Consider the following 24,312-nt stretch of genomic DNA (forward strand, 5'->3'; position numbering starts at 1 on the left):
CCTCTGAAAGCAGGCTGTTTCATTCAGAATTCAACTTCACTATAGTATTTACCGTTCCTTCGGCTGCCAAGCCCTACTTTTCAACACAATCTCCGTTTAATGCGACTGCCTTACGCCACCTTTCTGAGAGGGCCTGTATGTCCGCGTGATACCACTCTAACAGTCGATGTCTGCATTCCATCAATAACCTTACCATCATCCGCATTCTGCTTCCCGCGGAATACATTATTCATTAGGCTAAACACATGGAAGGCGATGAACCCAGCGGGCACACACCTTCGAGTACCACAGCTGGTGGACTAGTGCGACAACACTACCACGGAGACTTCGAGTTGAGGAGCGAAGTCTTGGATTGTGATCCGTCGATCACCTCGAATGAGAGGCCGCACTTTCCAACACTGCAAGCCGCAGGCCGGTACCCGGGAGATCAGACAGCCTTGCAACACTTTCTTGCTATGATGACAGACAGCTCGCCCAATGACTCGCCGTGCTTTTGTTTACTACTAGGTCTCCTCACGCATTCTCAAAGCGCCTATGAACATCTGTGATACTCTGGCTTTTCGCCAAAAGAAACTTAGTGACAGCTCTCTGTTTGTAACGCATCTCCAATGCAGGTGCCACTTTGAAAGGTACGTATAGCGCCACCAACTAGCGGAACTTCATGAAACTATAGAGGATGAAGTGGAAATATTGCACGTGTCCCTCAACAAATTCCGCATTTTTTCCACCGAAATTGACCGAGGAAAAAATGTGTTCCATAACGTACTGAAGGCCACTCGAATATCAATTAGCAGCAGCAACACCCACAGTCCTGACTGAAATCTCAAGAACATTTCATCATTTACTTCGAAATTAATATGAGATGTCAACTTCCACGACATACCCTGTTCCCTCTAACTATAGCCCAGGTCTTCACACAAACAAAGAAACGTTTCTGTTTCTGTTATCGTACCTTTTTACTGGCGTCAGTTTTTCCTATTAATTATGCTACACCCTTTACACCGCTGCCAGCTTCCGTAGCTGAGTAATTGTCAGTATGGTAGCTCAGCGTGTACGGATGTGGCACTGCCCACACTCTGTAATAAAAAAAGCTCAATGAAGTTTCTCATCGATAAAATTTGAATGAGATCTTGTGACATCCGTACAGAGATATGATGAAAAAAAAAACGGAACAACTGAAAGAAAGAAAGAAGGTGTCTAAAAGTGGTCAGCTCACAAAACTGCCATGCAGAGCACTCGGGTTCAATTCCCGCACTGTCACTGATTTTCATTAGTGGAAGGACTGGACAGGGGCCCACTCAGTCTCTTGATGCCAATTGATGAGCTTCTTGAATGAGAAGTGACGGATCCAAAGTCTGCAAAGCCGGGATGGTGCTGCGTTTACCCCCCCCCCCCTCCCCCCGCCCATATAACATGCGCATGACGCCAGTGGCGGAGGACGACACGGCGGTCGGTCGGTTCCAAATGGTCCTACCGTGGTCAGAGTGGTGGAGTTCCGACATGGATATGTTAATATCCTTCCGGTGTATCACATGCCAAGACCCAAAAGCATGAAAACGCAACAAATGTTACTGCCCGTCTAGATGTGTTCTTAAACATTGTGACCGGTATCGGTTCCATCGAACAGTCTTGAGATCTTAGAATTTCGGTTACAGAAGTACGCCGTCCAATCCGTCAGCACCGGTTACTGTTGTTGCTGACATGATCAGATCTGAAAAAGTTTCGGCGGAGCCGAAGTCGGTCACAAGTTTAAAAGCGCACGCGAACTACACTCACTGACAGTAAAATATGTAATGCAAAACCATTAACTACAGATTTGTGTACAATTTGAAGCAGACTGCTCTGGAAAGATACGAGATCAAAAGCATCTGGAAACCTGGGTGAAAATGACTTCAATATGGTGTTGGCCCGCCCTTAGCCTTGATGACAGCTTCCACTCTCGGAGGCATACGTTCAATCAGGTGCTGGAAGGTTTCTTGGAGAATGGCAGCCCATTCTCCACGAAGTGCTGTACTGAGGAGAGTTATCGATGTCGGTCGTTGAGGCCAGGCAGCAAGTCGACGTTCCAAAACATCCAAAAGGTGCGCTATAGGATTCTGAACATGACTTTGTGCAGGCCAGTCTACTACAGGGATGTCACTGTCGTGTAACCACTCCGCCACAGGCCGTCCATTATGCACAGGTGCTCGATCGTGTTGAAAGATGCAATCGCCATCCCCGAATTGCTGTTCAACAGTAGGAGGTAAGAAGGTGCTTAAAACATCAATCTAGCCCCGTGCTGTGATAGTACCACGCAAAACAACAAGGGATGCAAGCCCCCTCCATGAAAAACACGACAATGCCATAACAACACCGCCGCCGAATTTTACTGTTGGCACTACACACGTTGGCAGATGACATTCACCGGGCATTCGCCATACCCACACCCTGCCATCGAATGGCCACATTGAGTACCGTGATTCGCCACTCCATACAATGTTTTTCCACTGTTCAATCGTCCAATGTTTACGCTCACTACATCAAGCGAGGCGTCGTTTGGCATTTACCTCCGTGATGTGTGGCTTATGAGAAGCCGCTCGACAATGAATTTCCAATTTTTCTCACCTCCCGCCTAACTGTCACAGTACATGGAGGGGATCCTGAGGCATTTAGGAATTCCTGTGTGATGGTCTGTATAGATGTCAGCCTATTATACATTATGACCCTCTCGAACCGTCGGCGGTCTCTATCAGTCAACACAGGAGGTCGGCCTGTACGCTTTTGTATTGTGCGTGTCCCTTCACGATTTCACTTCACTATTGCATCGGAAACAATGGTGCTAGAAATGTTTAGGAGTGTGGAAATCTCGAGTACAGACGTATGACGCAAGTGACACCCAATCACCTGACCACGTTTGAAGTCCGTAAGTTCCGTGGAGCGCCCCATTCTGCTCTCTGACAAGGTCTAATGACTACTGAGGTCCTCTTACCTACCAATAGCTGGCAGCACAGTGCATCTAATATGAAAACCGTGTATTTGGGGGGTGTCCGGATACTTTTGATCACATAGTGTATTTCATCGCAGGGTATGAGCAATCACATAACAAGAGTGTATAACGTCATGGGGCGTGAACTTTAAATGGAGGGAACTGCCGATGTCTAAGAGAAGAATGCTATTTAGAATGCACTCTTTCGTCCTGGGTTATGCAGGTAGACCACAACACTCATTTCCCTAGTACTTCTATATTTCGTGAAATTCAGTTGTATTGCTATTAGTTGTTGAAACAGCAACACGTGAAAAACTGTGTTTGTAGCTCAATATATGACACTATACATCAAACATTTTGTCGTATTTTTGCTTCCGTCTACATATGAATAGACCATACGGTGCGGCACTTTGGACATGCCAGCCCTAACAATTTTGAGTCAATGTATGTAGGAATGGAGTTCACTAAGCTACAATAGACAATTTTCTGAATCCAGCTGGTAATTTTAATTTTGTAGCAGTCAAATTAATTTATTATGTTTCCCTTGGTGTTGAATATGAGCATCAGCTGGACTTCAACCACATAACATGACCAGAACTCGATAATATAGTAATACTACCACTGCGCCAGAAGACAGTCCAAGCAAAGGTCTGCCCTGCTGTACCTAATATATGAACGTCACACATGCCATATGCCGGCGCAGACTGATACGAACAGCTTTCACTGCCGCTGACGTTTATTAGCGTATGTTGCCATAAAAACGTTATAGCGAGTAATTGGCTAAGCGGCAGAAGTTGCTGGCAGCCATTAAAAAGTAAATAAATAACAGGAGTCAATTAGTAGCTCGTTGCCTGTTCCGTCGTAAATTTTACATTTCTTATCATTTAGTCATTTCGGTGGCAGACAATATCGCAACGCCGTAATACACCGTATGCAGATGGTCCAGATGAAAATGTCATGTGTTAATGTTTTATTTCATGCTTACTCCTGACCACGGAAGCGACATATAAAGTTTCTCTCAAATTAATATTCACTCGTCTTCAGTATAGAGGCTGATGTGAAAGCCATAGACATTTTCATTTGTGGAGAGTGGTCATATACGCCAATTATAACTAGGTTCAGTTCAATGGGAAATTGCTTGACAGCTATGTATAATGTCCTTAACATTTATAGACAGAAAATATTAATGACTTAATAATTGATATTTACCATAAATGATTACAATCTACATAAATTACGATTTAAGCTCAAAAACTGTACCTTAATCATACGATTATATACAAACAACATACGATAAATACAGTTACACTATGTGACAAAAAGTATACGGAAACCTGGCTGAAAATGACTTACAAGCTCGTGGTGCCCTCCAACGGTAATGCTGGAATTCAATAGGGTGTTGCTCCACTCTTAGTCTTGATGACAGCTTCCACTCTCGCAGGCATTCGTTCAATCAGGTGCTAAAAGATTTCTTGGGGAATGGCAGCCATTTCTGCACGGAGGGTTGCACTGAGGAGAAGTAGTGATGTCGGTCGCTGAGGCCTGGCACCAAGTCGGAGTTCCAAAACATCCCAAAGGTGTTCTATAGGATTCAGGTCAGAACTCTGTGCAGGCCAGTCCATTACAGGGATGTTGTTATCGCGTAACCACTCGGCTACAGGTCGTGCTTTATGAACACGTGCTCGATCGTATTGAATGATGCAATCGCCATCCACGAATTGCTTTTCAACAGGGAGAAACAATAAGTTGCTTAAAACATCAATGTAGCCCTGTACTGTGAGAGTACAATCCAAGACAACAAGGGATGCAAGCCACCTCCATGAAGAAGACGACCATTAAATAATACTTATGCAAGCTGTTATTCGGTTTGGTATTGATTGACAGAGTTATTGGATGTCCTTCCGGGGGATAACCTGGCAACTTCTGTCCAACTGGCGTGTTAGTTCGTTAATATCCCGAAACAGTTGAAGGGCTCTGCCCACAATGCTCCAATCTTTCTCAATGGGGGAGAGATCCAGCGACCCGCTGGGGAAGGCTGGGTTTGTCAAGCACGAAGACAAGGAGTAGAAAATCTACGCAGACGGACATTATCTTACTGAACCGTAAGCCGACGATGGCTAGTAATGAAGGGTAACACAACGGGACGTGGAATATCGTCGACGTACCGCTATGCTGCAAATGTGCCGCGGATGACAACCAAAGGGGTCCTGTTATGAAATGCCATTCCTGACCATGACTCTTTGTTGTCGGCAGGCCGTATACTGCAGGCGGCAGTCGGGTTGGTATCCAACCGTCTCCTGATAAGTCTTGGCTGGCCACTGGGGCTCAGTCCTTAGCGGGGAAACTCCAGACAGAGAGATTCCAGGCCGCTTTTACAGTTCTTTCTCTAGGACCAAACATCATACTTGGCCGGCCGGAGTGGCCGTGCGGTTCTAGGCGCTACAGTCTGGAGCCGAACGACCGCTACGGTCGCAGGCTCGAATCCTGCCTCGGGCATGGATGTGTGTGATGTCCTTAGGTTAGTTAGGTTTAATTAGTTCAAAGTTCTAGGCGACTGATGACCACAGAAGTTAAGTTCAAATGGTTCAAATGGCTCTGAGCACTATGCGACTTAACTTCTGAGGTCATCAGTCGCCTAGAACTTAGAACTAAGTAAACCTAACTAACCTAAGGACATCACACACATCCATGCCCGAGGCAGGATTCGAACCTGCGACCGTAGCGGTGAAGTTCAGTCGCATAGTGCTCAGAGCCATCAAACTTTTCTGAAATAGTATTTATTTGTTTTGCTGCACATGTACATCGTATCTGCAGATTTCAGTCTCATTCGAATACCTGTACATTGTCATTTGCATTTTATTTATACTCTACAAACCACCGTGAGGTGCACGAAAGAGACTACGTCCCATGGTATCAGTTATTAGTAGCGTTTATTTCCCAGTCCGTTCACATACAGAGTGCAGGAAGAATGATCGAATGCTTCTGCACGTCCAGTAATTCTTCTAATCGTGTCCTTATGGTAGTCATGTGAGCGATAATAGGAGATTGTAGTGTATTCCTAGTCATCATTCAAAGTTGGGTATTGAAACTTAGTTAACAAACTTTCTCGGGATAGTTTATCTTCAAGAGCTTGGCAGTTCAATTCAGTTTCTTCAGTTTGTCTGTGACACTTTCTCATGGATGAAACAAACCTGTGACTCTAGAATGAAATTTTCACTCTACAGAAGCTCCACACATATATGGAGGTAGTATGGACCCCATCAAGAAAAAGAAATCCAGTAAACACGGGGTCTAAAATATGTGTGTGTGTGTAATTTATTTGCCGGCCGGAGTAGCCGAGCGGTTCTAGGCGCTACAGTCTGGAACCGCGCGACCGCTAAGGTCGCAGGTTCGAATGCTGCCTCGGGCACGAATGTGTGTGATATCCTTAGATTAGTTAGGTTTAAGTAGTTCTAAGTTATAGGGGACTGATGACCACTGCAGTTAAGTCCCATAGTGCTCAGAGACATTTGAACAGTTTTTTGTAATTTATTTCGCCTGAATCAAGACGGCTGCATGATACGTAATCCAAAATTGTGGGTTGCTTTCGTTCCAGTTATGTAACAAGACTACATCGCATCAGTGTATTGAGTTATTTGAAACTGTCTGTCTGTTACGGGTCTGTAGTTTTCTCTCTATCCTCTTCATTCTGTACGTTACTTACTCTGGAAATTGAAACACCTGTACCAGGGAGACACGTCCGACGTCACCGCAAAGTGCCAACTGCGCCAAGTAGTATGTTGCCTATGCTCCTAGGTTGGCACTACTTCTTGGTGTTTTGCGCTCCCTAGCGTGGCATAACACTCCAGTTGAGGAATCGTTTATCTGCCCGCATGAGTGGCAGAGAGAGGAAACTGTGAAAGGAGCCATTACGTTTGACGGTCCTGGACGGTCGAAGGTAGACGTTTTGCCCCTAGTCAAGAGTTGGCTTGCTTGTGTGAGCTCGCCGCAAGTGCAGCAGTGACTGTGTGTCGGCTGAGCCGAGCAGATTTGAGCCGTTGGATCCTCTTATAGTGTGACAATGTTCCTTCTACGTCAGACACACTGAGTGCGTGTGGTGTACTGGGCAAGTTGTGCTAGTCAGCATGCTATTCTCAACAGATACTGTATCTGTTGTCAAATCAGAATTATCTGACAGATTACTGACACATTACTAGCCATAAAAACCACATCACATGTTGACAAAGTATAGACACGTCGAAGGAAAATTCGCAATGTCTAACTTCGCACTGCGATTCCTCACCTACTGGCAATACAAAAATATCTCTCACAAAATTTCTTTCTGCTCACATTTCGGGCAGTAAATGGGCACTAAAGACTGAGAATCTGGCAACACTGTAATCACATACATGGTAACTACACCTGTCAGCATAAAGCAGTCGTACTGTGCGGTTGATGCAGAGGTTAGAGTTTTGAAATGGCATGTCAAAGATCGAGGGTTCGATTCTGGGTCGAGGCTTTCTTGTTTATATATGTGAAATATAGTCTGCTTCTTACGGTATCCGGTATCTTAATCGTCAGACAGCGATTACAGTGGATCGTCTAAAAAACATCTGCAGTTACGTACTATGAACAGAGAAACAGAAGTACAATCGTTTTCATTGATCAGCTTTTAGAGACGCCTTTGCACGTCGTGGGCGGGAATTGTTTCGCACTTCTGCATCTACTAGATTCCAAGCCTGTTTTCTGTGTACCCTCCCCCAAAGATCCCATAGAAATTATCTGCAAAACGCGTTGCTAACCTACTAGTGACATAAGACCCTAACGAAATGTAATGAATCTGATCGTGGCAAGAATAATAGTTCGTATTAATCGATGGGACCAATGGAGGAGGGTAGACACAAAAAAAGATTGTAATCTAGAAGATGCAGTGATGTGAGACAATTCGCGTCCACGATGTGCAAAGGGCATCTTTAAAAATGACCAATGGTATCGAGTGTACTTCCATTTCTGTATTCATAGTACGTCATGGCAAATGTTTTGTAGACGATCCACTGTAAACGCTGTTGACGATTAAGACGCCAGATACCGTAAGACGCAGACTACATTTTGCAAACATACGCAAGTAAACCTCGACTTCAGTATCGAACCCTCGACCTCCAACATGCTAATCCAAAACGCCATCCCGTGCACCAACTGCATAACACTACTTCTATATGCTGACAGAGGTAATCAACATATGTGTGATTACATATTGCCAATCTTTAAGGTCCATTTACTGCCCGAAATATGCGCAGGATGAAACTTCGTGGGAGTCATTTTGTATTTCTAGTATGTGAGGAATCACCCTGCGAAGTCCGAGTGCGCGAATTTTTCTTCACCCTGTATATAAATCTTTGCCTGTTTTCAAGATTGTCAATATTTTTCTTAAAAACTGAAACTCTGTACATACAGATAACAAATAGCAGTTCTTCTGTTATTTAATGCCGGCCGGAGTGGCTGAGCGGTTAAAGGCGCTACAGTCTGGAACCGCACGACCGCTACGGTCGCAGGTTCGAATCCTGCCTCGGGCATGGATGTGTGTGATGTCCTTAGGTTAGTTAGGTTTAAGTAGTTCTAAGTTCTAGGGAACTTATGACCACAGCAGTTGAGTCCCATAGTGCTCAGAGCCATTTGAAACATTTTTGTTATTTAATGGAAAGAAAATGAAAACCCACTCATGTCTATATGGATGCAGTGGAACCTGTCCGAAAAAAAGTGTTTGCTGAAGACGAATCTATCAGAAAACAAGTTATTTTGAACTTTTTTTATTTTTTTACGCTTTATATTTTTCCCCAACTCTTGGTGAGCTGGCTTTTGGTTCGCTACCTGAATCGGTGAAAACGGGTCGCTTATAGGGCCATTTGTTGTGTATCTGTCTGTCTGTCCGATTGTTAAAAACCTTTTCCCTCATCAGTAGGTAGACGTATCAATATTAAAGTTTATGTTACGTACTAACACGAAGATCTGCGGCCCCTTACCGATGTAAAAAACTGAAACTTCGAAACATCCTCGCAAATGAATACTGTATGCCGGACCGAGACTCGAACTCGGGACCTTTGCCTTTCGCAGGCAAGTGCTCTACCATCTGAGCTACCCAAGCACGACTCACGCCCCGTCCTCACAGCTTCATTTCTGCAGCTTCTGTAAAGTTTGGAAGGTAGGAGACGAGGAACTGGCAGAAGTGAAGCTGTGAGGACGGGGCGTGAGTCGTACTAGGCTAGCTCAGATGGTAGAGCACTTGCCTGCGAAAGGCAAAGGCCCCGAATTCGAGTCTCGGTCCGGCACACAGTATTAATCTGCCAGGAAGTTCCATATCAGCGCACACTCCGCTGCAGAGTGAAAATCTCATTTTGGGAACTGAAGCTTAATTTTTATACTCGCAAATTGACTCCTCAACACCTATAGGGCACTTCCTGTTGACCTAAATATATGAAAATTGGGAAGAAAGGTTTTACTGTACAGCTAAAGGAAAAAATTCGAAGATTCTTAATATGTAATTACTTCCATGAATAGCGAACCCCACAGAAAATGATCCACATAGTACTTCAACAGTTTATCTTACAGTAAATAAAGCAAATTTAGAGCTATTGGTGTGATTCTTTGTGCTGCGTTAAAAACTGTAGCACGACCTCGCATAAACAAAAGAGAGAGAGAGAGAGAGAGAGAGAGAGAGAGAGAGAGTGAGAGAGTGAGAGAGAGAGAGGAGCGGTGGGGGGGGGGGGGGGAGGGAGGGAGAGGGAAAAGAAAAAAAAGGGAGAGATATCCCAGCAAATTGGGAAAAGTTATTTTTAATGAATGTTATCAGTGTGTTACAAAAACACCGTAATCTAACGTAATCTAAGAAAGTAAGGAAAAGGAACTTAGTAATCAGTACGTTGCTTTTGATTATAGTACGCGTTGAGCCCCATTTACAATAATGAGCGGAATAGCCTTAAAGCAACAAGATAAATAATTAATCATATTCGATTGGTTTTAAAACTATAACAGCAGCCGCATTTACAGATTAAACTATGGGAATTCTGGTCACCTATTACGCAAAAATTTCGGCTATTGTTAATGTCCAAATATGTTCTGTCATACTGAAGCGTCAGTAGTGGGTACTAGTGTAAAATGCAAACCTTTTTGTGAAATAGTTATTGGAATGAAAATTGCAAATAAAACTTTAGACCAAATTTTCGTTTCAATAACTATTACTTAAAACTGTACTTTACAGACCTGAATGAAAATGTTCACTGGTCATGGTGGAAATTTGCTGAAACATGTTTAGGCTTTGAAAATGTCGGTTGCTTGTGACACACTTGGACCTGAATTCCCATAAGAAATACAATTTACTGGCATCATAAAACTGCGAGGGATCTTGTTTTTACCTGCAACGAACAGATTATTAGTATATTTTACACGACCGACTGATGAATGAAACGTTTCTGCGTTTACGAACGAATCGACTAACGGTGAAGATCAGATCGCGTGTACTTGCGATTTCGCATGCGCACATGCGCGCTCACACCGCACACACACACACACACATACACACACACACACACACACACACACACAAACAGACACTGCATGGGCGCTTCCCATACTCCTGTGTGTATAATACCCCTTTGCCTTCACGGCGGTACTTAGGGCGAATCGTCCCCGTTCTTAATTAAAGTGCGGTTAGCGCGGAGGCAGAATGAAGCCCCGGAGACGATGTGAGTCTGACGGTGGTGAGGGGAGCCGGTGTTTGCTGAGGCCAGAAGGCGCCGATATTACGACCGTGAGTATTTGTCAGCACCAGTGCGAGGCGCAGCTGCCTTCGCTTCAGACTCTGTTCCCTTCCCGTGGAGATGGAAAACGGCTTAGCGCAAGTTGCAGTGACTATCACAAGTTGGAAGTGGTTCGCGCAAATGCTTTAAATGCGAAGATCGCAATCAGGGTGAACTTTCTTCCCGTAAACTACGTTGTCGTTTACACACAATGCCGTTGCCACATATACGCAGGCTTCTGCAAACGACGTTACCGACAGAAGTTCGATTTTGCGGCCATTATCCTCAAGGATAGTAGTTCGGATCCACAGGATGATAAAATGATTTAGCACTTATTATTGGCATGAGGAGAGAATTCAGTGACTTAATGGACATCATCACGGCTTACGTCTCCAAAATGTGTGTCGCTGGAGTAGAAACCCACTATTGACGCAGTGATTTGGCCCTTGCTGTGAACGTTAAGGCCGGCCGGAGTGGTCGAGAGGTTCTAGGCGCTACAGCCCGGAACCGCGCTACCGCTACGGTCGCAGGGTCGAATCCTGCCTCGGGCATGGATGTGTGTGATGTCCTTAGGTTACGTTTAAGTAGTTCTGCGTTCTAGGGGACTGCTGACATCGGAATTTACGTCCCATAGTGCCCAGAACCATTTGACCCATTTGGAACGTTAAAACACCAGCTAATAAGTTCCATTGAGGCGGAGGGAGCTATACAAAGCACGAACTATAGGAGATGAAACTGAGTGATTTATTTTAATCAGTTCTCTGAACAATTTGATGCGGCCCGACACGAATTCCTCACCTGTGATAACATCTTCATCTCATCCTACGTCCTCAATTACTATCGTGACAAAAAATAAAAACACCTACAGCCGTCATTAGGATTTTATTTTATTTTGTCGCTACCAGTTTCGACGCTTCATTGCCTCATCTTCAGGCTGTTTTGATGCGGTACAGATTGATACGATCCCCATGCATAACCACACGTTGCCAGCATTACTGGTAGCGACAAAATAAAATAAAATCTTAAGGACGGCTTTAGGTGTTTTTATTTTTTGTTACGATAGTAAACGGCCGCAGTCCCAGAGACGTCCTGCTATAAGGATGGACATAACGAAAAAAGAAACAAAAAAAATCCTCAATTATTCGTTGGATAGCTTCCAATTCCCGCCTTTCCATATAGCTTTTTCCTTCTACAGCTCAATGTAGTACCTGAAATTATTTCCTGATCTCTTAAGGCATGTCCTTTTATATTATCCCTTCTTCCTGTCAATGTTTTCCAAACGTTTCTCTCCTCGCCGACTGTGTGGAGACCACCTCATTTCTCACCATATATGTCCACCTCATTTTCAACAAATTTCTATCGGACCATATTTCAAACACTTCAGTTCTCATTTTTTCTGTTTTCTCTGCAGTCCATGATTATCTTACATACAATGCTGTGGTCGTGCGGTAGCGTTCTCGCTTCCCACTCCCGTGTTCCCGGGTTCGATTCCCGGCGGGGTCAGGGATTTTCTCTGCCTCGTGATGATTGGCCGGCCGAAGTGGCCGTGCGGTTAAAGGCGCTGCAGTCTGGAACCGCAAGACCGCTACGGTCGCAGGTTCGAATCCTGCTTCGGGCATGGATGTTTGTGATGTCCTTAGGTTAGTTAGGTTTAACTAGTTCTAAGTTCTAGGGGACTAATGACCTCAGCAGTTGAGTCCCATAGTGCTCAGACCCATTTGAACCTTTTTTTTTTTTTATGACTGGGTGTTGTGTGCTGTCCTTCGGTTAGTTCGGTTTAAGTAGTTCTAGGGGACGGATGACAATAGATGTTAACTCCCATAGTGTTTAGAGCCATTTGAGCCATTTTTTGCACACAATGCTCTGCTTCAGATCTGCGTTCTCCGAATTTCCCTCTCAATTTAAGGCCAATGTTTGGTGCTAGTAGCCATTGTGGTCAGGAACGACATCTTTTGATTGTGCCTGTCTGCTTTTTATGAGTTTGTCCTGCTAGTTTCATCCACTATATGTTCCTATGTCACGTCTTCTCTGGTGTCGAAATAGTTCATAGGTGAACGACCAGATGTCAGCGGCCGATTGTCGAAATATTGTGCCAATTGGGCGTCACACCTTAGCGGTCCGTTCATCACCACACCTGATGATGGCAATATTGGTTCCATGCCGAAATGTTATGCCCATTGGACACTGACATCTGGCAGTTCACCCGAGAACAATTCCGTCATGAAGAACGCGAGGGAAGCTGAAAAACTGGCTCTCTGGTGGTTTTACATTTTCTAAAGCCAAACTGGTTCTCACCTAAGAGATTCTCAAATTTCATTTTCATTCTTCTGTATGTTGTGCTTGTTAGAAACTTGGATGCATTTCCTGTTAAGCAGACTTTGCGGCAGTGCAACATAAAAGACTAAGCATCTCAGTACACTAAGTTACAAGGGTGGCGGCAACACAGAAGCAGAGAAATGCAATAGGTCGGTCGCACAATAACTACTGGTAGAGTTGAGCTGTATCCATCAAATACGAGGGTTGAAACTTTAATAGTGGCAACTATTCATTTACAGCTCGTGCAAAATAGATACATGTTACAAAGTTTCACTGACCTTCAAAGTAGTCACCTGTATTGTGTACAACCCGTTACCAGCGATGTGGAAGTCGTAGGATACTATTAGCAAAGCCAGTTGTGTTGACAATTCGAGCGGCGCGGCCTATTGCTCGACGAATTTGTAGCAGTTCTGAAGCCAATGCCGTGAAGTGGTTCCTTCTGTTTAGAAATGCAGTTGAACTCACGAGGACTTATATCAGAGGAGTGCAGTAGGTGGTACAGCATTTATCAGTCATTAGTCAAACAAATCAGTAACAGCTTGCACTTTACGTGCTTGAGCATTGTCCTGCAAAACGACGGTCAGTTCCTGTAGAAAGTGTCACCACTTCTTTCTCTATTCTGTTCATGTTTGGAACACAACCTACGACCAGCTCGCCTAGTATTTCTTTGTGACGTCCCCCATTTATCAGTGGTTGATTGTTCGGACAGACCGCTATAGCGTTGAGGTTAGTGAACGAAAAGTGTTTAAAAAATCACCAATCGAGATACCACATTTAAATCGTTCTGAAGTAATCGGTTGTTGTTCAACGAATGGCTATAATGTGGGAAAAAGCGTATGCAGATGAGGAGAATAATATTGCTATTTTAATATTTTTTATCATTTTCTATTGTCGCATTTGCCTTTACAATGATTACAGCTGCCAGTTTCTTTTGTATTTTGAACACCTTCAGATCGATTATAGTTACTATACAATTCGTCAGAGCTATGTTATGTGTAACAACACAAAACTGATGGGTTGCTATGCAACTACGTCGGATCGTAATATTTTCGGAACACAAGTGAAACCCGTATTCATTATTAAAAAAATTTGGCAATAAAGTTTTACAAAAATATTTGAGTAATACAGTGCCCGACGAGAAAGTACCCTGAAGACATGGTGTGTATATAAATAATGAGAGCAGCAATTTGTATTAAAGGCAGAATCGCCACTATATTGCATTGGTGTTACTCGTATTTAGTGCTATTACCAGGCGCAACAGGAAGTGTGATGGTCATGGACAGAATTGTATCTGCAAGACATGGAGATGCCACATATCAATGAGTCAGTGGACGTTAGCACGATGCAGCACTGTATGGGTATGTGGGGGCAGACAAAGTCATGTGAGACATCAGATAATGTCATGTTGTAGCACTATATGGGAATGTGAGGGGAGACATGTTGTTGTTGTTGTTGTTGTTGTTGTTGTGGTCTTCAGTCCTGAGACTGGTTTGATGCAGCTCTCCATGCTACTCTATCCTGTGCAAGCTTCATCATCTCCCAGTACCTACGGCAACCTAAATCCTTTTGATTCTGCTTAGTGTATTGATCTCTTGGTCTCCCTCTACGATTTTTACCCTCCACGCTGCCCTCAAATGCTAAATTTGTGATCCCTTGATGCCTCAAAACATGTCCTACCAACCGATCCCTTCTTCTAGTCAAGTTGTGCCACAAACTTCTCTTCTCCCCAATCCTATTCAATACCTCCTCATTAGTTACGTGATCTACCCTCCTTATCTTCAGCATTCTTCTGTAGCACCACATTTCGAAAGCTTCTATTCTCTTCTTGTCCAAACTATTTATCGTCCATGTTTCACTTCCATACATGGCTACACTCCATACAAATACTTTCAGAAACGACTTCCTGACATTTAAATCTATACTCGATGTTAACATATTTCTCTTCTTCAGAAACGATTTCCTCGCCGTTGCCAGTCAATATGTTGTATTCTCTCTACTTCGACCATCATCACTTATTTTACTCCCTAAATAGCAAAACTCCTTTACTACTTTAAGTGTCTCATTTCCTAATCTAATCCCCTCAGCATCACCCGATTTAATTTGTCCACATTCCATTATCCTCGTTTTGCTTTTGTTGATGTTTATCTTATATCCTCCATTCAAGACACTGTCCATTCCGTTCAGCTGCTCTTCCAAGTCCTTTGCTGTCTGTGACAGAATTACAATATCATCGGCGAACCTCAAAGTTTTTACTTCTTCTCCATGAATTTTAATACCTACTCCGAATTTTTCTTTTGTTTCCTTTACTGCTTGCTCAATATACAGATTGAATAACATCGGGGAGAGGCTACAACCCTGTCTCACTCCTTTCCCAACCACTGCTTCCCTTTCATGCCCCTCGACTCTTATAACTGCCATCTGGTTTCTGTACAAATTGTAAATAGCCTTTCGCTCCTTGTATTTTACCCCTGCCACCTTCAGAATTTGAAAGAGAGTATTCCAGTCAACGTTGTCAAAAGCTTTCTCTAAGTCTACAAATGCTAGAAACGTAGGTTTGCCTTTTCTTAATCTTCCTTCTAAGATAAGTCGTAGGGTTAGTATTGCCTCACGTGATGCAACATTTCTGCGGAATCCAAACTGATCTTCGCCGAGGTCCGTTTCTACCAGTTTATCCATTCGTCTGTAAAGAATTCGTGTTAGTATTTTGCAGCTGTGACTTATTAAACTGATAGTTCGGTAATTTTCACATCTGTCAACACCTGCTTTCTTTGGGATTGGAATTATTATATTCTTCTTGAAGTCTGTGGGTATTTCACCTGTCTCATACATCTTGCTCTCCAGATGGTAGAGTTTTGTCATGACTGGCTCTCCCAAGGCCATCAGTAGTTCTAATGGAATGTTGTCTACTCCCGGGGCCTTGTTTCGACTCAGGTCTTTCAGTGCTCTGTCAAACTCTTCACGCAGTATCTTACCTCCCATTTCATCTTCATCTGCATCCTTTTCCATTTCCATAGTATTGTCCTCAAGTACATCGCCCTTGTGTAAACCCTCTATGTACTCCTTCCACCTTTCTGCCTTCCCTTCTTTGCTTAGAACTGGGTTGGCATCTGAGCTCTTGATATTCATACAAGTGGTTCTCGTCTCTCCAAAGGTCTCTTTAATTTTCCTGTAGGCAGTATCTATCTTACCCCTAGTGAGACAAGCCTCTACATCCTTACATTTGTCCTCTAGCCATCCCTGCTTAGCCATTTTGCACTTCCTGTCGATCTCATTTTTGAGACGTTTGTATTCCTTTTTGCCTGCTTCGTTTACTGCATTTTTATATTTTCTCCTTTCATCAATTAAATTCAATATTTCTTCTGTTACCCAAGGATTTCTATTAGCCCTCGTCTTTTTACCTACTTGATCCTCTGCTGCCTTCACTACTTCATCCCTCAGAGCTACCCATTCTTCTTCTACTGTATTTCTTTCCCCCATTCCTGTCAATTGTTCCCTTATGCTCTCCCTGAAACTCTCTACAACCTCTGGTTCTTTCAGTTTATCCAGGTCCCATCTCCTTAAATTCCCACCTTTTTGCAGTTTCTTCAGTTTCAATCCGCAGTTCATAACCAATAGATAGTGGTCAGAATCCACATCTGCCCCTGGAAATGTCTTACAATTTAAAACCTGGTTCCTAAATATCTGTCTTACCATTATATAATCTATCTGATACCTTTTAGTATCTCCAGGATTCTTCCCGGTATACAACCTTCTTTTATGATTCTTGAACCAAGTGTTAGCTATGATTAAGTTATGCTCTGTGCAAAATTCTACAAGGCGGCTTCCTCATTCATTTCTTCCCCTTAATCCATATTCACCTACTATGTTTCCTTCTCTCCCTTTTCCTACTGACGAATTCCAGTCACCCATGACTATTAAATTTTCGTCTTCCTTCACTACTTGAATAATTTCTTTTATCTCGTCATACATTTCATCAATTTCTTCATCATCTGCAGAGCCAGTTGGCATATAAACTTGTACTACTGTAGTAGGCATGGGCTTTGAGGGGAGACATACTCGTGTGAAACAACGGACAATGTTTCGATGTTGCACTGAATGGGTATGTGCGGGCAGATATTGTCACGTGAGGCAGCAGAAAATTCCATGATGTTCCACTGGATGAGAATGCGGGGCAGATATACTCGTGTGTGACCGCGGACAGTGCCACGATGTTGCACTGAATAGGAATGTGGGGCAGCCATGCTCATTTGAGACAGTAGACAATGCCGTGGTGTTGCACTGAATGGGAATGTTGGGCAGACATATTCATGTGAGTCGGCAGACAATGGCCCAATGTTGCACCATGTGGAAATGTGGGGCAGAGATACTTTTGTGATACAGCAGAAAATGCCACCATGTTGCACTGAGTGAATGTGGGGAAACATAGTTGTGTGCGAAAGCAGACAATGTCCCAACGTTGGATCGCCCTTGTGTATTTCCTAGTTACATCGTAGCCCCTTAACATCTCTGTCCAAGGAAAAGTAATAGACTCCCTGCAGCATTCTCTGTATTTATTCCACACCATTGGTAAGAGACTAGCAGCAGCCGAACTAGGGAACTAACGACCCATGCGTAGGCTGCTGTTAACACCACAACTCGGGTGACTGCATCTGGAGTGCTGCTGTGGCTGGGAAGCATGGACTGCTGATGAATGGCATCACACCGTGTACAGCGATTAATCACAATCTACAAGACCCTGGATGACCACAGTCAGTGAGTTCGGCGGCGACCTGTGGAGAGTTTTTATTCCTCCAATGTTTTGAAGACACACAGTAGTGTTACACGGGTCTCGTAGTGTGGGGAGCCGTTGGGTGTGTCACAACTTCATGGAATTCAGAACTGACAAGGAGAGGTCCCGAGTGGTGTGATCTACATTTTGAAACCATCTATTCTGTAATGTAGGCTATGATCCCAGATATCACACACGGGAGCCATTCACCCTGGTGAGCTCTCGTTTGCGAATAATTGATGAAACAATTTCGTAATTTTGAGTGAGACTCAATAGTGTTAAAAAGGTTGCATGTTATAATGGATAACAGCTTGACGTGCAGAAGGTTGTGGGCTCGAATCTCTGCTGGTGCAGTAGGTTTTTTTCACTTTTCATCTTTTTCGAAATGGCTTTGATCATAATTTTAACTCAGTTATTTCGTTTAAATGTACTTTTTATTTCTATTCCTTTGTCATACTATTTTAATCACACTATGAACATTTTCATTTGCTTCATTTTTCTTCCTATTATTCTTTCTCCACTCGAAATCATAGTCCATGTGTTTTTATTACTGTTATGTATTAATTTAGGTTCAATTTTTATTGTTTTACCACTGTTTCTTCGTCTACATTATTGCTTTCGTTATATCTTTGTCTCATTTTCCTTGAATTTCGTTTTACGTATAAATCCATTATTTCAATCATCATTTGCTTTATTTTGTCCATAGTGCAATAGGTATTTCGGTTATGTTTAAAATATTGGTATGACGATTACCATGGAAAAAATTGCACAAATGTTAACAAAAATACATTTTCACACCATTACACAAACACAAATAGATTATTTGGTCTTATGTTTTTTAACTGATAGGTCCGAATTTTCAGTATTTAAATATTATAATAGATAAATATAATTAAATTCAGATTCATAACAATTGCGACTGGGAAAAGAATAATATAAAGAGAGAATGAAACAAATGAAAAAGTTTATACGGTGGTTACATTTAAACCAATTAAATGAATAACAATATTGCTCGAAGTGATTTCGATAAGGATTTAGAAACTAAAAAAAAAATGTGTGCCTCACGAGATCCGAACCCACCACCTTCTGCATGTGAACCTGTCGTCCTTTCGACTATAGCCCACAATCAGTGTACGTCACACAAAATACCAAATTCTTTTTTCGTCAATTACTTGCAAACGAGGACACACGAGGGGAATGGGTGCGGTGTATGATACCGGGGATGTTAACCTACATCACCGTACCGATAGTTTCAAAAGTCGATCGCACCGCTGGGGACCTCTCCTTCTGAATGAACTCTGACGACACAACGGCACTGTCACTGACATCCCGCGTCCCTGTGAGTTACCTTTCACGGTACAGTATCGAGATACGATTTTTCAGCATGACAATTCTCGTACAAACATGTGACGTGTCTCTAGAAACTGAATGCTTGATTTTCTACTCCAGTGGCCAGCAAGGTCGCCATATCTGTCCCCGGTAGAACACGCGTGGTACCACCTCGGGCGTCAGATACATCCTGGCGGCAGTATCCAGTCTGTCAACGACTAGTTACGATGATTATGGGCAAACATGCCTGAGGACAGGTCACAACGGCTTTTCGATACCTTACCAACCGAATCAGTGCATGCTTCCGTTGCAGAGGGGCTGTGACGTCATGCTGAGAGGTGTGTGCATACTGTCAAATTGTTTGTAAATTTAGCTCTATTTCGTAATTATTGAAAGGGCATCAGACCCGTCTCAAACCGGAAGTTACGTTTAGTTTTCTCACTCCTTCTGGGTGCTTTACTTTCTTCTTGCCAGGCGGTTTAATGAGTTGACATAAAGGAGCCTGGATAAATTTTGGTAACACTGCATTTGAGAGAGTTTCAAGGAATGTCTTTCACTCTGCAAACATATCTCTCACACATTACTATTCCTCTAACCTTAGTCTTACCTGAAGCTCAGAAATTAAAAACTGTAAATGTTCTTGTATATGCGATGCAGTATTTTTCTGTGTTCCAAAATTATTTCCGGAAGCTTCTCGCGATAGTGAATGAACCTTTTGGAGAACATTAGTTTCCCATCTGAGGCGAATTATGTAAACGCAGATATTTTATTAGTTGATATATTTCTATCTGAACAAACAGGACTTGTCATCTTCTAAATTTGTTAAAGCTACTATCCTTCTACCAATTTTACTGGAACACGTTCCAACAGATTTTTTTTTTATTGAGCAGTAGAATTTTGAACATCATTGGAGAAGTGGCAAAACGAAACGACTATTCACGTTGATGTGTAGAATGTATGAGTCTGGCGACGTGCCATCTAACTTTCAGAAAAACATCATCCACACAATTACGAAGGCTGTATGAGCTGACAAGTGCGAGAATTATCGCACAATCAGTTTAACAGCTCATGCCTCTGAGTTACGTACAAGAATAACACACAGAAGAATGTAAAAGAAAATTTAGGATGCGTTAGATGACGATCAGTTTGGCTTTAGGGAAGGTAAAGGCACCAGAGAGACAATTCTGCCGTTGCGGTTGACAATGAAAGCAAGGCTAAAGAAAAATTAAGACACGTTCATAGGATTTGTAGACCTGGAATAGGCGTTCCATAATGTCAAATGGTGCAAAATGATCGAAATTCTAAAAATAATAGGAGTACGCTGTAGGTAGGGAACGGTAATATACAATATATTGAACAGCTAAGAGGTAGGATTAAAAACAGTGTAAGAGAGGTATGTAGTCTTTCACCCATATTGTTCAATCTGTACATCGCAGAAGCAATGATGGAAATAAAAGAATGGTTCAGGAGTGAAATTAACATTCAAGGTGAAAGCATATCAATGATACCTTTGGCTGATGACATTGCTATCCTGAGTGAAAGTGAAGAAGAATTACTTGATCTGCTGAACTGAATGAGCAATCTAATGAGTAAAGGATATGGAATGAGAGTAGATCGAAGAAAGACGAAAGTAATGAGAAGTAGCAGAAATGAGAACAACGACAAATGTAAAATCAGGATTGATGGTCTCGAAACAGATGAAGATAAAGAGTTTGCTACCTAGGCAGCAAAATAACCAATGACGGACGGAGCAAAGACTAGCAACAGCAGAAAGGGCGTTCCTGTCCTGTATCAAATATAGGCCTTGATTCGAGGAAAAAATTTCAAGGTTTGGAGCACAGCATTGTATGGTAATGGACTGGGAAAACGGAACAGAAGAGAATCGAATTATTTGAGATGTGGTGCTACAGACAAATGCTGAAAATTAAGTGGACTGATAAGGAAAGGAATGAGGAGGTTCTGCGCAAAATTGGAGACGAAAGGAATATGTGGAAAATACTGACAAGAAGAAGGGACAGGATGATGGGACATCTGTTACTGCATCAGGGAATAACTTCCATGGTACCAGAGGGAGCTTAGAGGGCGAAAACTGCAGAGGAAGATACAGATGGGAATACATCCAGCAAATAATTGAGGACGTAGGTTGCAAGTGCTACTCTGAGATGAAGAGGCTGGCACAGGAGAGGAATTCCTGACGGGCCGCATCAAGGCAGTAAAGACTGATGATTTAAAAAGACAAAAAGAGAAGAAAAAGACTGGAGCAAATATGAGCGGAGAAACTTGTTCTTGCTAAGTAAGATCTATTACAAATTTCTGAATGAGTCTTGTCGTACGGCCCTTCGGAAAATTACTCCATTTGTCGTAATGTTCAGACTGCACTATCTGTGCAAATCTATGTACTGAAATATTTACCCTAGCCAGAAAAAGAAACGACAGTGAACAGGCACTTAACTACACTAAAATCTTCGGGTAAGCAAGACCCTGAAATGAGTCTGTCCTTCGACAAGAAGTGTTTCGTAATTTGACAGGTGGTAGTATGGACCACAACAAGTAAAATATGTCTATTAAATAGGGGCCCTGAAATGCGTACCTGAAGAGCTATGACCACTTCTTCATCTTAGATATTCTGAAACATATCTTCTACAGAACAAGTGCTCATAACCGTTATGGTATTTGTTTTAGAGTCCACGTTTGCCGGTAATTTATTTCTTGTTTTGGTCCGTGATGCCACGTCTCAGAATATGGAAGCGAAAGAGTACCGAAGATGAACATGTGCTTATGGCTCGTACTCTGTACGTCATAGATCTTATGCTTATCGGACATTTATGTCTTTTCTCAGTCTATGCTGCAACCTCTCGAAATCTGGAATACTTCTTTATTTTACGCCCTGCATATTTAAACGCTAGCGCTCGTAACCTAATAACTTTATTTTTAGTACAATCTACGCAGCGTAAAGTTGAATGAAAAAAAAACTTATCTTACCTATGTTGTATCTTTATTTGTTACGCCTTGGTTCCTTGGGTCTATATTACCCCAGTATCTAAAAATTAACATAAAGTTTTATTTCTACAGATCTCAGATAAATCCATAATGCTTCTTTTGTAAAAATGCAGATCTTCGCTTGCATATTGTTGAAATGTTACACAACAATGCAAGTCGGTTCTTACGTTTAAATTATCAAAGCATTTCCACGATTATAGTTGGAGTTACGAACGATGACAATCGCGTTTAGGCTTGTTCTGCGCACCTGCGTCACGCATTCTCCGAAAGCCAATGAGCGTTCAGTAGCATTGTGAGCGCTCTGCTGTTAATGCCGTAGCTAATTCGAGTATTAAACGTGACCGTAGAGACTTGTTCAGTGAATTTCTATTCTGTTTGCTGCAAGTTGTCATCGCTGGTAGTGGAGGTAAGGGATAAATTCTTCAGTAACAAGCAAGAGACGTAATTTGCAGGATATACGCTTTCTTCAGCCGCAAAGCACGCGCATGCGCGTACCGATACTCTCGTTTCGAATAATGCGATCCTCGTCTTTGCCTCGAAATGCGCGAACCGCCATCGTTCGTGGATCACACTGTAGTACTTTACCATCAACTGTTGGCTGTATGCGCAGCCCATTTATCTAATCTAGTAATTTCTTTGTGGCTATTGTGTCGAAACGGGTTATTTCCTATGAGCACTTGCAAGCATTAGCTAATGCGTCTTCCAGTGAAGAGAATATTTCTGAAGAATGAAATCACGCCAGTGACGATATAGTTTATCCTACATCTGAATTAGAAGGCACTTCACACGCTGTTACCTGAAATGAGTACAAGCGGTGTAAGTGGTCCACACAAAACTGTGTAGTGAAACCTTTACTGCAACCTGGAATTTCCAATGCAACCGTTATAAAGCTGACTTCTGATCCAACAAGATACGCTACGTCCGGAGTGAGATAAAATCCTATTTTCAAGCTCTTGTGAAAGATAACATTCAGAGTACTGTTGTATTGACGGTCAGAAATTTTGTGATGATCTCTGCAAAAATTAGATCAAATTACGAGTGCTTTTGTTTTGTTTTACTGGTTGGTCTTTATAATTCGTACGGTGAATCAACAAAGGGTCCCTGTGATCCGATAACACAAAGATCGAAGAGCATAAGAAGCAAACCACGTGTTACTGTCTGTAAGAGTTCTGTGTGCAACTAAATAATCCCGACATAAAACATATTGATAAAATGGCTCACCCTTCTTGCGGCGATCTATGTTGATGGCCTGTCCGTCTTCCCTGCGCCACATGATCTTGGGCGAGGGGAAGCCGTCGGCCTTGCAGGTGAGCGTGATGTTCTGATGTTCGCGGACCGCCACCGAAGACTGCGTCGATTCTTCGTCGATGATGTTCGGCGGAACTGCAGAGGAAAGTACGAGTCAAACTGGGCGGCACTTTCTCAACGACATGTGGTGTCTCGCAGAAGGGGATGAATAGTTTCAGGAGGCGTTCTTAGGAGCATAACACTTGCCCACAGGCTACGAGAATAATATTCATTTATCCAGCAATGTAGACGAAATCCCATCCTCTCTAGGAAAAGACTTCTTTACCTACTTGCCTGGCATCGGCAGATAAATACAATATAACGCAGGCAATGCAATATAGTATTTAACTGCCGATACCGGGCAAGCAACTTTCAAGTACTACGTCTGAACTGTACGGGGATATACCGGGTGATCAAAAAGTCAGTGCAAATTTGAAAATTGAATAAATTACGGAATAATGTAGATAGAGAGGTACAAATTGACAAACATACATGGACTGACATGGGGTTTTATTAGAACCAAAAAAATACAAAAGTTCACAAAATGTCCGACAGATGGCGCTTCATCTGATCAGAATAGCAATAATTAGCATAACAAAGTAAGACGAAGCAAAGATGATGCTCTTTACAGGAAATGTTCAACATGCCCACCATCATTCCACAACAATAGCTGTAGTCGAGGAATAATGTTGTGAACAGCACTGTAAAGCATGTCAGTAGTTATGGTAAGGCATTGGCGTCGGATGTTGTCTTTCAGCATCCCTAGAGATGTCGGTCAATCACGATACACTTGCGACTTCCGGTAACCCCAAAGCCAATAATCGCACGGACTGAGGTCTGTTTTCAAATTTATACTGACTTTTTGATCACCCGGT

General features: G+C 42.7%; 1 protein-coding gene across 1 annotated transcript in view; it reads right to left on the reverse strand.

Annotated features, from left to right (window-relative positions):
- LOC124552876 (lachesin-like) overlaps positions 1-24,312 on the reverse strand; it is a 333,701-nt gene that overhangs the window by 139,247 nt on the left and 170,142 nt on the right. The window contains exon 3 of the mRNA XM_047130152.1: positions 23,372-23,533. Coding sequence (XP_046986108.1) covers positions 23,372-23,533 — 162 coding nt within the window. The remainder of the gene's footprint in view (positions 1-23,371; positions 23,534-24,312) is intronic.

The sequence above is a fragment of the Schistocerca americana genome, chromosome 1 (assembly GCF_021461395.2).
Source record: "Schistocerca americana isolate TAMUIC-IGC-003095 chromosome 1, iqSchAmer2.1, whole genome shotgun sequence".
Lineage (NCBI taxonomy): Eukaryota > Metazoa > Arthropoda > Insecta > Orthoptera > Acrididae > Schistocerca > Schistocerca americana.